This window comes from Culex quinquefasciatus, chromosome 3 (genome assembly GCF_015732765.1).
Source record: "Culex quinquefasciatus strain JHB chromosome 3, VPISU_Cqui_1.0_pri_paternal, whole genome shotgun sequence".
In the NCBI taxonomy this organism is placed as follows: Eukaryota; Metazoa; Arthropoda; class Insecta; order Diptera; family Culicidae; genus Culex; species Culex quinquefasciatus.
In genome coordinates, this window is record NC_051863.1 from 42112660 (window position 1) to 42128835 (window position 16176).

At 39.9% G+C, this 16176-nt stretch overlaps 2 protein-coding genes across 2 annotated transcripts; both read left to right on the plus strand.

Moving 5' to 3' along the window:
* The first annotated feature begins 1733 nt into the window (after positions 1-1733).
* LOC6050691 lies at positions 1734-9631 on the plus strand. Its single transcript, XM_001867220.2, has 2 exons — positions 1734-2019; positions 7950-9631. Exons 1-2 carry the CDS (start codon positions 2014-2016, stop codon positions 9138-9140), a joined length of 1197 nt encoding a protein of 398 aa, XP_001867255.2. The 5' UTR covers positions 1734-2013; the 3' UTR covers positions 9141-9631.
* Positions 9632-10457: 826 nt separating this feature from the next.
* Positions 10458-12074, plus strand: LOC119768934. Its single transcript, XM_038260754.1, has one exon. The coding sequence runs from the start codon at positions 10458-10460 to the stop codon at positions 12072-12074; it is 1617 nt and encodes a 538-aa protein (XP_038116682.1).
* Positions 12075-16176: the final 4102 nt, after the last annotated feature.

Below are 16176 nucleotides of genomic sequence, written 5' to 3' on the forward strand. Positions count from 1 at the left end.
CTCCTTGGCTCGATTTTTTAGGCAAAAATAAGGACTTGTGCCAATTTTGAGCCAAATCGGTTAAGGTCGTTGAAGTTTGTATGAGAAAATTCACAAAAATGTATGGGGAAAATATCGTTTCAGATTTTTTGCAGCAGATGGCGCAGGTCTTGTCCTAAACTTTACATGTGTGAGATTCTTCTGGAAAACTCATTTACAACTTTGTCGAAGAGTGCAAAAAGATCCGAGTTGACCGAGTTCCTAATGTAGCTTTTTGTTATTGTCGCCCTATTGCAGACCCATATGCCTCTGTGTTGTCTTGTTCTAAGCTTGCTGGTATGCCTGTTTAGTTACCGTCACCAGGGGGTGACATTGGGTCTGGGGGTGAGATTGGGTCATACAAATTTCATCATTTTTGTATGACTCAATTTCACAGACAGACAGAGGCATCGATATGCTTAAACATAAAATTTATGATTTTCTCTGCTCTACAGCTTTGTTTAACACTGTTACACTTTAAACAGTAACTCTACAATGTTTCATAAAAAAATCAGGAGGTTATGTTACACACGACCAACATTACAAAGAACTTCGCACAAAGCTCATGCAAAGTATCTTGAAAAAGCTCAGGACATATTTTAGCGCCATGTAAAATCATGTCCTGAAAAAACCCAATCCGTAAACAAAAATTGATATAATAACACTTTAGCTCAATTCTGAGGACAGATTCAGATTCAGCGTGCAAAATTACAAGGATTTACAAATAGTTGGATATTTTTTTTAATTTCGTTAAAAAGCCAAAAGTTGCCCCTTCCCATTTACAACAACACTTTTGAAGTTTGGGCGGAGACTCATTAATTAGGAGAATGTTTTGGAAATTATAGTTGGATAGGTCTTAAAAAATCAGTGAAAATGACTAAAGGAGCTATTACACTATCGCAAACAAACAAACAAACTCGCAAACAAGGCAAAATGTTGACATTTGTACAAACAAATCTAGGCAAACAAACAAAGCAGGCAAACTGTCAAAAAGTGTGAGTTTGTTTGTTTGTTTGCCGTAGTGTAATAGCTTCTTAAGTCAGCGAAAGGGTCATATGAGAAAGCGTATGTGTGTGATCAAGGCTTTTTACCTAATTTGGCTGTGTACAAGTTCCAATTAGCAGGATTGAATTTAATAGCTTTGACATGTTGGACATAGATGTAGAACATTCAATTTCCGATGAGAATCTCACTTTTGGGAATATTAGGATTGAAGTATAGTACCCTGCAGAAAAAAAACCGTTAGCAAATTGGGGTTTTGATACATTTTAAAGATTTTTCCCAAACAAACTTCTCCGTCGAGTATGAATGGGTTAATGTTTCCACCCAAATTTCAATCAGAGATCTACTTCAAGGAATTATATTTAAATTGTGAAGCGAGGCTTTGAAAAAAGTCCCTTATTATGGACACCCTACGGTGCACTGGTATCGACGAACTTGTCGACTTGTACATTTAAAAAAATATAAATCTTTCGTTAATAAACCCAACCTCCCCCCAAAATGGGCGTCCAAGCGAGGGTGATCTTGGGCGGGAGATTCGCAAAGAATGCCCACCATCAACCACGTGGACGGACGCCGCGACGCCTCAGCTGCAGCAAGCAAGCAACGAAACGCCATCGGGACGACGGACATCGGAATTGGCTTTGAAGCCGTGGCGGCGCCGACCGCGAACTGGGTCGTTGTATATATAAACAAGTGATTTTTGGCAGCTCGGTCGCATTTCATTATTGTCGACCGCGCGCGGAAAACGGCACTGCCGGCGTGTGTATTGTTTCGTTTCGAATTTTCTATCCGTTTCATAGTTTTTTGGGGTGGTACCGAGTGGTGTGGTTGGAGCAGATTTGGTTTGGGGACCCTGACTGGAAGGACATTCGGAGATTTGCGGGCAAAGTTGAAGGGGATTTTGGTGAACCGTTGGATGCTGGCGTACAGAGACGTATTGTGTTGTGCAGTGTATCAGTGAATTTCAAGAAGACAAACCTGGTGACGTTTGGGATGATGGTTAGTTTATATAAAAATAGTCATCCAGAGAAGATGCACGAACAAATGAAGTTTTATTTTGGATGAAAGAGACTCACCCCTAATGATCAAAAGTATACGTGACTCAGTTGGAATGAAACGTTCTGTTCAAATTATGCTAAATAAATAGTCAAATAAAGTGTGAAACTTTAACGAAACTGTGAACTGTGAAGATTTGCTAAACATGTCCCGAGTGCTAAAAAGGGTTTATTGAATATTCAAAATTGAACAAACAATAATATCTCACTCAAATGATAAAGTTACTTGAGCAAAAAAGTGACAATTTGTTTAATAAAATGGGACAATTATCAGATTTTTTTATGTTTCAAAATATTTGAATCTCAGCAAAAAAAAAAAATTATTGACACATTGTCAAAAAAAAAAAAAAAAAATTTCGTCTCTCCTCAACTCCCTAAAAACTGTCTTCGAACATCAAGATAAACTGCCAAATCTCACCGAAATTGAAGTGTAATCAGCAGAAAATTTATTCTATTTTTTTTATAAAATATTTATTCAGTCATTTGTAAAAGCTAATTACATGATGAATTCTAGATTTCATTTCAAAAAGGCATTGTCTGTGTTGCTTTTCATTTTGACATAATTTAACACATTTTGTCTTTAACAATAAAAATGATGTACTGCACCATGAAAGGGCTTAATTTCATAAAAAAAAATTATGCATTAAAACTTAGATTTGATGAAAACTTATGATTAAAAAACAAATTAATCATATTGAATCATTTTGAAAATTATTCAAATAATTAAATAGTTTTATTCTCATGAACAATCAAGCTACCTAAAACCTATTAGATTTTATGTTTTTATGATGAAAAAGTAATTTGGTCCCTCGGTCCTTACTCGATTTGTGTATTTCTAAATGGACCTAATAAAAATAAGTTAACAGAAAAACGTAATTTGTTCATGTTTTAGTTTGTTAAATTGCCAACCAACTAAACACTTGTAACACCAACGGGGTCAAACTTACGCGAAGCACCAAGGGGGTCAAAAAAGTTGGAAATGCAACTACCTCGTTGTAGGTGATTCTTGACATCCTTCCGAATCGAATGCAACAAGAATAATCCAAATCGGTTGAGTTTTCGCCGAGATACAGCCGGAAATAAATCAATTTGAGTTTACGGTGTAGTTTTTGAGACCTCAAAGATAAAAAAATTGGGTATGTCTAATTTTTTTTTCCAACATTTTGCGGGGTATACCGAAAAATTCCGTCGGGGGATCTAGAGCAACAATTTTTTTTTGAGAATTATTTTCGATTTTATGGGATATTTGTTCAAAAATATCATAGAAAATCGGTGCATTCATGTTGATATCACTCAAACGTCTTATGAATATGCCTTGGGGACTCTAACCAACTGTATTTGACCCATATTTGACCTCCAATAAAAAATCGAACCAAATTCAACAGATTTCTAGCCCCGATACGATACAAAGTTAAATTTTTCTTTGTACAAATGGTCATGAAATTACAGCAACACATTGCCCGAATACAAATTTGAGCATTAAACAATGCAAAACATAGATTATTTATTTAATAAGCTGTTCTTTACCCATTAGGTTCCGAAAATTATCTTTTTTCAATCATCTGCCACATTACACCATTTCATTATAAAACATTTTAGAATCAAGAAAACAGTTTTCTGAACAAGTTCCAAAAAAAAGTATCAGTTCTGTTTCAATATAAGCAGAGAAATGATAATTTCCTGAAATAAATAGTGCCTTTCTTCAAAATTTCTTAGATTAATTACCTTTCACACGATTGTCACTGCCTACTGAGTTTTGTAATGAATGGCATTGAATAATTTTCATGAATTTCGTCTAAACTTGTTATGATTTTTATGTTTCAATAAAATATTATCATCATAAAAAATATCTTAGTAGGCGGAGCCCATCATATGAAAGGTAAATAAATTAAGATTTTTTTTGAGAAAGGCACTTTTTTTCAGGAAATTGGGCATATCTCTGCTTATATTGAACCAAATCTGATACTTTGTTATGGAACTTGTTCTGAAAACTGTTCTCTACAATGTGAAAGATTCTAAAATGTTTTAAAGTGTAATAGTGTGATGTGGCAGAGGATTGAAACAATAATTTTCGGAACCTATTGGATAATAAACAGCTTAATATATGTTATGTTATGTTAATATATGTTTTGTATTGTTTAATGCTCAAATTCGTATCCGGACAATGTGTTGCTGTATTTTAATGACAAATTGTACAAAGAAAAGATTTACTTTCGGTCGTATCGGGATTTCCAGTGTGGATTTTGGAGTAATTTCAAAGAATGCTAGCAATCTGGTAAATTTGGTTCAATTTTTTCTTGTGGTGGTCAAAAATTGGTCAATTATAGTTGGTTAGAGTCCCCAAGGCATATTCATAAGAAGTTTGAGTGATATCAACATGAATGCACCGATTTTCTGTGACTTTTTGTATAAATTTCCCATAAAATCGAAAAATTATCTTCAAAAAAAAAAGTTGCTTTTATCATTAGTTTGTTCTAAAAAACACACCGTGAGTTCCCTTCCTCCATTGACCAATGCCTGGGAAAATAAACGGTGATAAGTTATATTTTTTTAATTTTCAAAATGCATCATAATCCTGGCCATTGCACAGTGGTCCAGAACGCAAAATTAAGTGGAAAATGGATTTTCCAAAAAATGGTGAAGTTTTGGAGCTTTGGTGTCTTCAGACGAGCTGTTGCAAATAGAAAGGGGCAACTTCTGATTTGGTTGAAAATTAGGGTGGTTCACGATTAGGGTGATTCTCAAAATCTAACATTTCAGGAATATTTTTGGGATTTTTTTCATCTTCTAGAAAGTTGTTAGACTTGCCAATTCATGCAACTTTGTCAAAGACATCAAAATTTTATCTTGTAATCTACGCCTTCTACGACCAAATTTATGGAAAGCATCTGAGCAAACCTTCAAAAATCCGTTTTTTGAACGTGGCAATTCAGGGTTAAGTTTTAGAGAAAAGTGATGACCTTAAACTTTTAGGACTCTAAAAAACGAACATTTTTCTTATTTGACATGTCAATTTGGACTTAAGGATCAAAAGTTACAGCCATTTTAAGGTAAAAAAGATGCAAATTTAAAACTTAAGTATCTCGAAAAGGCGCAAGCCAAATTTGAAGCACCAGGTTGCATTTGAAAGAGGAGATCCAGCACTACAAACCCTGAAAAAATCTCAGGGGTGTTTTTCTTTAAACTCGAAATATCTTCATTTGAAAAAGTCTAATTTTCAAGGGAAAACCATATGGAACCACCATAACGAAATTCGAAAAATTTCCAAATATATGTTTTTCCATGTAGTTTTGCCCGCTGCACAGTGGTCCAGATCGCAAAATTAAGTGGAAAATGGATTTTCCGAAAAATGGTGACGTTTTGGAGCTTTGGTGTCTTCAGAAGAGTTGTTGCAAATGGAAAGGGGCAACTTTTGGTTTGGTTCAAAATTAGGGTGGTTCACGATTAGGGTGATTTTGAAAATCTAACTTTTCAGGAATATTTTGGGAATTTTTGTCTTCTAGAAAGTTGATGGGCTTGCCAATCCAAGCAACTTTGTCGAAGACACCAAAATTTATCTCGTAATCTACGCCTTCTATGACCAAATTTATAAAAGCATCTGAGCAAACCTTCAAAAATCAGTTGAACGTGGCAATTCAGGTTAACAGAGAAAAGTGATATTCGGAGCACTTTTAGAGCTCTACAAAACAAACATTTTCATTTTTGACATGTCAATTTGGACTTAAGGGTCAAAAGTTACAGCCATTTTAAGGTAAAGATGCAAATTTAAAACTTAAATATCTCAAAATGGCGCAAGCCAAATTTTGAGCACTAGGTTGCATTTGAAAGAAGAGATCTAGCACTACAAACGCTGAAAAATCTCAGGGTGTTTTCTTTAAACTTGAGATATCTTCATTTGAAAAGTCTAATTTTAACCATATGGGACCACCTAACGAAATTCGAAAATTGTCCAAATATATTTTTCCATGTAATTTTGCCCGCTAAATCTGAATCTGCCCTCAGAATTGAGCCAAAATGTCAACAAATCGATTTTTGGTCATATTTTGGGTTTAAATGATAATTTTACATGGAAACCCAAAATATGACCAAAAATCGATTTGTTGACATTTTGGCTCAATTCTGAGGGCAGATTCAGATTCAGCGGGCAAAATTACATGGAAAAATATATTTGGACAATTTTCGAATTTCGTTAGGTGGTCCCATATGGTTTTCCCTTGAAAATTAGACTTTTTCAAATGAAGATATCTCAAGTTTAAAGAAAAACACCCCTGAGATTTTTTCAGCGTTTGTAGTGCTAGATCTCTTCTTTCAAATGCAACCTAGTGCTTAAAATTTGGCTTGCGCCATTTTGAGATATTTAAGTTTTAAATTTGCATCTTTTTTACCTTAAAATGGCTGTAACTTTTGACCCTTAAGTCCAAATTGACATGTCAAAAATGAAAATGTTTGTTTTGTAGAGCTCTAAAAGTGCTCCGAATATCACTTTTCTCTAAAAGTTAACCCTGAATTGCCACGTTCAAAAACTGATTTTTGAAGGTTTGCTCAGATGCTTTTATAAATTTGGTCATAGAAGGCGTAGATTACGAGATAAAATTTTGGTGTCTTCGACAAAGTTGCTTGGATTGGCAAGCCCATCAACTTTTTAGAAGACAAAAAAATTCCCAAAAATATTCCTGAAAAGTTAGATTTTCAAAATCACCCTAATCGTGAACCACCCTAATTTTGAACCAAACCAAAAGTTGCCCCTTTCCATTTGCAACAACTCTTCTGAAGACACCAAAGCTCCAAAACGTCACCATTTTTCGGAAAATCCATTTTCCACTTAATTTTGCGATCTGGACCACTGTGCGCTGAATCTAAATCTGTCCTTAGAATTGAGTCAAATTGTCAACAAATCGATTTTTGATCATATTTTGGGTTTCCATGTAAAATTATCATTTAAACCCAAAATATGACCAAAAATCGATTTTTCGACATTTTGGCTCAATTCTGAGGGAAGATTCAGATTCGGGCAAAATTACATGGAAAAACATATATTAGGAAAATTTTCGAATTTCGTTAGGGAGGTCCCATATAGTTTTCCCTTAAAAATTATGTCAAATAAGAAAAATGTTTGTTTTTTAGAGTTCTAAAAGTGCCCCGAACATTACTTTTCTCTAAAACTCAACCCTGAATTGCCACGTTCAAAAAACGGATTTTGAAGGTTTGCTCAGATGCTTTCTATAAATTTGGTCGTAGAAGGCGTAGATTACGAGATAAAATTTTGATGTCTTCGACAAAGTTGCATGAAATGGCAAGCCTGACAACTTTCTAGAAGACGAAAAAATTCCCAAAAATATTCCTGAAAGGTTAGATTTTGAAAATCACCTTAATCGTGAACCACCCTAATTTTCAACCAAATCAAAAGTTGCCCCTTTCTATTTGCAACAACTCGTCTGAAGACACCAAAGCTCCAAAACTTCGCAATTTTTTGGAAAATCCATTTTCCACTTAATTTTGCGTTCTGGACCACTGTGCATTGTCAAATAGAGAATTATTAAGCTCCTAACATTTTTTTTTAAATTTTGGACCCCACATCGAAAATTTAAGCAATACAATCTAGGACTGTACGGGGAAATTTTTTGATCTCACTTCAAATATTGATGCAATACAATCTGATATTTTATGGAATTCATCTATATATCTATAGATATTTTGAAATTTGTTGACAGTAACTAGAATCCAGCTAGAATTGTTGGAACTTTTGTGCTTGAATGCCATTAGATTATCCTGCTCTGTTAGAACTCTGCTAGAATCCGTGTTTATAAAAAATAAATCTTTGAATCTATTTTTAACGCCTTACATTAAGCTATTCTTTCATTTTCTATTTCACAGCATTTCAGACTGGCAGCCATCGTGCTGCTATCGGCAGCCGTTTTGGCTGCTAAGGAGCCACAAAAGCCTAAACCTACCAAGGCCACACCTGTGACTGCTTCACCAAAAGCACCAGCCAAAACCCCGCACGGAAAACGTGAAGCCCCGGTCGGATACGGTCACATGGATTACATCCCACCAAGTCATCCCGGATACAGTTATGGCATTGCGCAGCCCTCGTTCAACTTGCCACAGTACTCGGGCCACAAGTACTTTGGCATGCCGTCGTACAAGTTTGCTGCCGCTCCGCAGAGTTCATTTTTTGCTCCGGTCAGCCAGCATGGGTTCAATTCGCTCGCGGACAGTTCGGTAAAGTATAGCATTGGCTCGAAGGAACTTGCCGAGCTGATCAAGGCGCTGCACTCACCGAGTCCAGCAATTTCGATCAAGGCCGTCCCCACGGGTCATGGTTGGGATACACCGTACAGTTATGACGCGTTTGCCCACTATAAGCCAACAATGTACAAAGTTCATGAGATATCTCCGTCTTATGGAGCTCCGTTGGCAACACCCTACCTTCCACCGAGTTATGGTATTCCACAACAACTATCAGAACCAACGTATCCCACTGGAGCAAAGGGAGTTAGGCACTACGCATCATCGGTCAATGCACCCGTTCCGGACATCTACTCCGGAAACAAGTACATATCGGCCATCAAGCCAATCAACGTCCAAACTCCGGCCCAGGTTGTATCCCCGTTGCACACCTCGATCCACGCCCAGAAACCATTCAAACCTTCAACCTACCTTGGATCTTCCAACGATATCTCCGATTATACCCAAACCCAGACACCCACCTCATCATCCGCTCACAATGCTTACCTTGCCCCTACTCTGCAGTACCTTCCGCCAGCCAAACCTCAGAACAAAATAACCTTTGACCAGCCCTCCAAGTCCTACCTGCCGCCAGTACCAGTCAAAACCAACAACGGATATCTACCACCGCCAAAACCGGCCAACACGTACCTCCCAGTAGCATCTCCCAACCACAACTACATTCCGGTGAGCTCGAACGATGACAACGTCAAGCACTACCAACACCTGCAACCACCGCACAGCTCGGAAGAGTCCAACGAGTCTGCGTACGATTACCACGCGTCGGCCCCGTCCGGATCTACGGCCAAGCCTCACCACCACCCGTGGCAACCTTAGACGATGGGACGCTGTCCTGCCGTCGATCACGCCCGGCTGCGGAAGATCATCCAAAGACTTTAATATATTTTGCTGTTGTTGAAACTCCGCGGTGATGACGCACCTTCTGCCACACTCCCAACGCAAGCATTTAATCTTAAACTTTTGCCCGATAAGTTATTGTTCCCTTCTGAAGCTTACCTTAAGTTTAAGAGATTCATGTCCAAATGTGATGCACTGAACACTGAACAAACGCCATCCGGATAGGGTCGTAATATATAATGCCATTTTCTTTATATCGAGCACTGTGAATGCGGAATTAATCAAACGAAAAAAAGGCGCGATTCTTGCGCAACGAAGTGAACTAATCTTACAGAATTACGGATGAAGTAATTCTAGCGATAGGTTTACCGAGCGATTGCTCCGAGTGTATATTTAATTGACCGAATTGTACTTGTTGATTTAACGTAAGAAGAAAGAAATAAAACATGAATAAATACATACAAGAAAAATTAGTATTATTTTGTTTTCTGTTATTCAAAAATTGGTGTAGAAAAAACTCAAATCAAACTCTTTAAAACGTTTCAAGGAGAGCCTTCATCCTCGCACGAATGACAACGGCCTACGTTTGGTCAATTTCGCCGCAGCCAGAGGAATGGCTATTTGTAGCACCTTCTTTGCGCGCATGAACATTCGGAAGCACACCTGGCGACACCTGAATGGCGAATCGTGCACACAAATCTATCACGTTTTGGTGGATGGTCGACACTTCTCGGACGTGATGGACGTCCGATCGTACAGAGGACCGAACATCGACTCTGATCACTTCCTGGTAGCGTGTAAAATCCGAGCTAGGCTGTCGAACGTGCTGACCCCGCGGACTGCGAGGGTAGCGCGGTTGAACGTCCAGCGCCTCGCGAGCAGCGACGTTGCTGCAGAGTACAGTCGGAAGCTCGACGAGCGGATCAACGAGGACGCGCCTACGGGTAACCTGGACGAGCAATGGGGAGCCCTCCAAAGCATCGTCAACACAACGGCTACCGAAGTGATCGGCACGACCAGAGGACGCAAACCCAAAGGGTGGTTCGATGCGGAGTGCCAGCGAGTGACGGACGAGAAGAACGAGGCCAGGAAGCGTATGCTCGTTAAGGGTACGCACCGAAACTGTGAGCGATACAGTGAGTTGCGAAGAGCAGAGAAACGAATCCACCGCCGAAAAGAACGGGAGTACGACGAAACGGTACTTGCCGAAGCGGAAGCACAGTACAACGCGAACGATAAGCGGAGGTTTTACGCAACTGTCAACGGTGTAAGAAGGAAAACCACGCCTTCCCTGTGATGTGCAACGACACGGAAGGCAACCTGTTGACAGACAAGACTGCGGTGGCGGCTAGGTGGAAGGAGCACTTCCAGCAGCTGTTGAACGGTGAGGCACGAGAGGGAATCGTCGAGGACAGAATACACGTTGAGGAAGATGGAAAAGCTGTGGACCCGCCTACGTTGGAGGAAGTAGCTAAGGCTGTTAAAGAGCTCAAGAACGGGAAATCCGCGGGAAATGACGAACTTCCGGCCGAACTTTTCAAGCACGGGGGTACGCGGATGACCGAGATTCTGCACCAAATCATCCTACGCATTTGGTGCGAAGAACAGCTTCCGACCGACTGGTTAGACGGGCTCGTCACCCCAATCTACAAGAAAGGGCAAAGACTCGATTGTGCCAACTATCGAGGCATCACAATCCTCAACGCAGCGTACAAAGTACTCTCCCGCATCCTGTGGAGCAAGCTGAGACCGATGACCGAGACCTTTGTCGGCGAATACCAGTGCGGTTTTCGAGCGGGTCGGTCAACGACGGATCAGATGTTCACTCTGCGACAAATCCTCGACAAGTTCCGGGAGTACAACCTGCAAACACACCATTTGTTCATCGACTTCAAAGCGGCGTACGATTCGGTCAAAAGAAACGAACTTTGGAAGATTATGGTAGAACACGGCTTTCCGGCGAAGCTTATAAGACTGATTCGTGCAACGCTCGACGGAGCAAAATCAAGCGTGCGAATAGCCAACGAGACATCTGAAGCTTTCGTTACGTTGGATGGATTGAAGCAGGGCGATGCTCTCTCGAACTTACTGTTCATCATAGCGTTGGAGGGTGCTGCGCGAAGGGCAGGCGTGCAAAGAAACGGAACACTCATCACTAAATCGCACATGCTGCTTGGATACGCTGACGACATCGACATCATTGGTATCGACCGTCGTTCAGTGGAGGAGGCGTTCGTCCCTTTCAAGCGGGAAGCTGCGAAGATCGGACTGACCATTAACACTGCCAAGACCAAGTATCTGGTTGCTGGCAGAGCGCGTGGCAGTGCAGGTGATGGTGTTTCGGAGGTGGAAATAGATGGAGAAAGATATGAGGTGGTGGATGAATTTGTATATCTTGGTACACTCGTGACGTGCGACAACGATGTGAGCTGCGAAGTGAAACGGCGGATTAGTGCTGCAAACAGGGCCTTCTACGGTCTTCGTAGCCAGCTAAGGTCCCGCAGCCTAAGGACGCCTACGAAAATCACGCTGTACAGGACCTTGATACTCCCTGTAGCTCTTTACGGTCACGAGTCATGGACGCTAAAGGAGGCTGACCAGAGAGCACTTGGGGTCTTCGAGCGGAGAATCCTGCGTTCTATCTTCGGCGGCAAGCAAGTAGGAGACCGGTGGCGCAGGCGCATGAACTTCGAGCTGTACCAAGACTACAAACATGCTGATATCGTAAAAGTCATCAAGCACGACAGGCTGAAGTGGGCTGGACATGTAGCCAGAATGTCGGACGAGCGGGCGGCTAAAACGATATTCAGTAGCGAACCTGGACGGGGTCGTCGGCTTCGTGGAAGGCCTCGTACGCGTTGGCTGTGTGCAGTCGACGAAGATGCAAGAGCGGCCAACATTGTGGGCGACTGAAGACGAGCGGCCCAAGATCGAGCATCCTGGAAATCTTCGATTAGTTCAGCGTTGGGTCGATAGACCTGTTGCTGATAAAGTAAAGTAAGTAAGTACACTAACATAAATAAAATAAATTGTTTGCGAGATTCCTACTCGAAACTAAGTGTCCGAAGGCTTGATGGCTGAGGCAATTGCAAACCTCTTTTTACATCTTAGCTTCCATCCACCCCGGGATTCGAACTGACGAATTTTGGATTGTGAGTCAACTGCCTACCAGCGACTCCACCGAGGAAGGACCCAGGGAGACCACTCCTACACCTGGACTGAGCTATCGACCTAAACCCTTCAGGTTAGACCGGGGCCAACATTTACTTCCCCGTCCGACGGAAGGCGTGGTCGGACAAAATTCGTCTCGTAAAATGCCACCGAGACCGTTTGGGATCGAACCCAGGCCGACTGGGTGAGAGGCAACCACGCTTACCCCCAGTGTTGAAAATCTGGCGACTATGATTAATTTTGCGATTAATCGCTGCCTGTTACACCCCACGAATAAGACTGCTGAGAATAACCTTTATTCTCAAATTGCCACGACTAGCTGTCATTCGTCAAGAGTGTTGTCGATGATTGTAACAACCCATGACTGCTGGCAGTAAAGGGGCAAGATTGGATCTTGATCGCAGCAAGTTGATGACTAAACCCAATCATTCTAATTTTTATTCGTCTCTGCCACATCCAGCGATCAAGTGGCAGTCAGGAAAAACGAGATCAAAGCATACTCAGAGGGCCTTTCTTCAGGCAATCATTATTCGCTCGAAGAGATTTTTTTTCAACCTTGCTTACCCCTACAATACGGGTCCCGGCAATTGGTAAACTAATCATTTTACATTATTTTCAAGTATTTATATAAAAAAGTGAATTTCTTACTGTTATACAATTTTACAACATACCGTCGTTAGGGGCGACATTGGGTCGGTGGGGTGAGATTGGGTCATACAAAAATGCTGAAATTTTTATGCCCCGATCTCACCCCAGACCCAATGTCACCCGTGACAACGGTACCACTGTTTTAAATTCAGACCAAACTCGATTACCTGAAAATATTGACTAAAATGGGGTCACAGTTGTCACAGAACTCGAATTTGATGTCAGAACTGTGAAAATAATTAAAAAAAAAAAACAAGAAAATATTTGTTTAGTCTACGATGATGATTTATTTCTGTTCTTTGATTTTGTCTGAAGTTCCTAAGAACCCTTCGGACAGTCAAAGCGATAAGCGGAAAAATATTACTTTTTAAAAAAAAGTAGTGAAATTTTGTACTATTCAGTTAGAGTAGAGTAGAGTTAGAGTAGAGTAGAGTAGAGTAGAGTAGAGTACAGTAGAGTAGAGTAGAGTAGAGTAGAGTAGAGTAGAGTAGAGTAGAGTAGAGTAGAGTAGAGTAGAGTAGAGTAGAGTAGAGTAGAGTAGAGTAGAGTAGAGTAGAGTAGAGTAGAGTAGAGTAGAGTAGAGTAGAGTAGAGTAGAGTAGAGTAGAGTAGAGTAGAGTAGAGTAGAGTAGAGTAGAGTAGAGTAGAGTAGAGTAGAGTAGAGTAGAGTAGAGTAGAGTAGAGTAGAGTAGAGTAGAGTAGCGTAATATTTGTGGCTTAACTTAATTTGAAGTAACTGTTCGCTATAGAATTTTCAACTTTCTTTGTCGTTTAATTTAATGCTGTTATTTCTTATTTCTGAATTTCCCTGCTCGTGCTCACTTGATACAATTGCCCTTTGGTCCTAATTGAGATATGGAGACCATTTACAGCTTTTAAAGCTGAACCTTCAAATTTAATGTACAATTAAACCCTTAAAACTCTATGTAATATTACCACACGTATTATAATTTAATTTTCCTTCATTAATGTATCAGCTAAACGAAACAATCCTATAAAAATATTTGCTTACACAAGAATAAATACAATGTCGTTGATGAAAAATCACTCCAAACAAGATGTGAAAGAATTGCGTAACTACCGGTACTGCCGATACACTTTAAATTGAGATCAACAAAGTTCGAACAACTTCAACGCCAGCAATCCAATCAACTAACCTTTCCTTCGCCGATCGAACCAAGATTCGCGTGTGCTGTACGGTCAACCCTTGGCTGTCGCGGATGAAATTGGTCTCGCTCCAGGTCTCTGCACTTATTTCATCAAAACAAACGATAATCACGAAGAAAACTGAACTGAAAATGAACTATCACTTTCCGTCGAGCAGTACAAGATATGTACACTCGTACACGTGGAAACGATGCTCATAATCAGCAAAACAGGGAAATTAAAGTGCCCTCGAAAAGCTCAAGCCACTGCAAGTGAGTCAGAAGTGGACGGCAGTTGCCGGGTTCATCGCTTGTATGTGACTTGCAAGTCTCTTCGGGAAATGTGAACCTTTAGAAGGGTTGTTTAGTGATTTTCCCAGCGGACAAATATAAATATTTTAAGGGACTTTTTTAACTAGTTTTTGACTATCCTATTTTTATGGTTTACTGAAAGACTTATGCTGGCAATTTCTCGCCGACTGGTCGTTTGTGAAGAAGGCACTCACCAGGGGCTGAGTGATTTACTGTAGTAAGCTTCGCTGCGCTTCATTCACTCTCGTTTAGCCGTGAACCTGATCTTTTCTACTCGAAGCGTCAGGCAGAAAAGCGTCGAGGCGCGAACGCGAGTGTGGTTCACCGAGTATGCGGCCAATTTCCCACGGAATGCCGCAATTAACCGGTGGATGGCTCGGCCGGGTCGAGTGGACTCACTGCAACTGAGTGGCGCCCAAAGTGTGAAGAAAAAGAAATACCGCAGACAAACAGACTCTTTAAACCAATGTTTTGCCTTCCTCACTAAGGTAAGGCTATAATCCTGCTCTAAAATTGAACTTTATATTTAACCCTCTACTGCCCAAATTATTTTTCGAAGATATGTATTTTTCCTGTGTTCAGGAGGTCATTTTGAACAACTTTTTTTCTACGAAAAACTTTACTTCTCTTGTTTTATGTTTTTATTGTTTGATTTTTAATATATTATATCGGGCGTCTAATTTTACATAAAAATCCCTTTGACACCAAATTTCTATCTCATCACCGTTTCAGGCTGCAAATTATTGAAAAACATCTCTTTTTTCGCATGTTCAAAAATGGAAGGGGTCGTACCGCCCCTCCGTCACGAGATATCAAAAAACGGACCTCGGATTCATGATCAGGGACAAAAGTTACCCCATAGGACAAAGTTTCACGCAAATCGAAGAGGGGTCGGGGCAACTGCTGTGTGAGTTGGCGGAGAATTACCCAACTACTTTGAGTTGCACAAAGTTCAACTTATGAGAACATCGTCAAGCGCAGAAAAACTTTTATGAAATGCAAATGAAAAGTTGATTTATTTTTTCATCGAAATAAAAATAAACATATAGATTGTTAAGTTGATATTAAACATCAATATTTCAAAAGGGCGTACTTCTGCTCTTGGAAAAATGTTGAATAAATCAGTAAAGTTTTACAATAATCACATATTCTGATAACGAAGTAAAATACATGTTAGACTGTGAAATCAATCGTTATGAATTGCTCAAAAAGCAATATTACAACATTGCAAAAATATGAATATCTGTATGAAAATAAATAAGAAAATAAAATTATGATTGATTTTTGCCTTCCTCACCTCACTGAGGAAAGGCTATAAAATCTCTCGGAAAACGAAATTCTTAATTTGACCTCCTAGACCCGTTTTCATGTGTACATATCGACTCAGAATGAAATTCTGAACAAATGTCTGTGTGTGTGGTGGGATGTGATAAAAAAAAATTGCACTTGATTATCTCGGTACTGGCTAAACCGATTTGAACCGTTTTGGTCTCATTCAATCGTCTTGGGGTCCCATAAGTCGCTATAGAAAATTATAAAGTTTAGTTAAGTACTTCAAAAGTTATGCTTAAAAAAACAATTTTATCATTAGTCCGGAAGATTGTAAAAAGGGTGGTTTTTGTAAGAAACCCAGTCATATTATACATTTCTGGAGTTTTTTTTGAAAAGGTCCAATAAACCAGATTTTCAGTTTTTGATTTTTGGGTGTTTTTTAATATCCCTAACTCAAGGCGGTTTCAA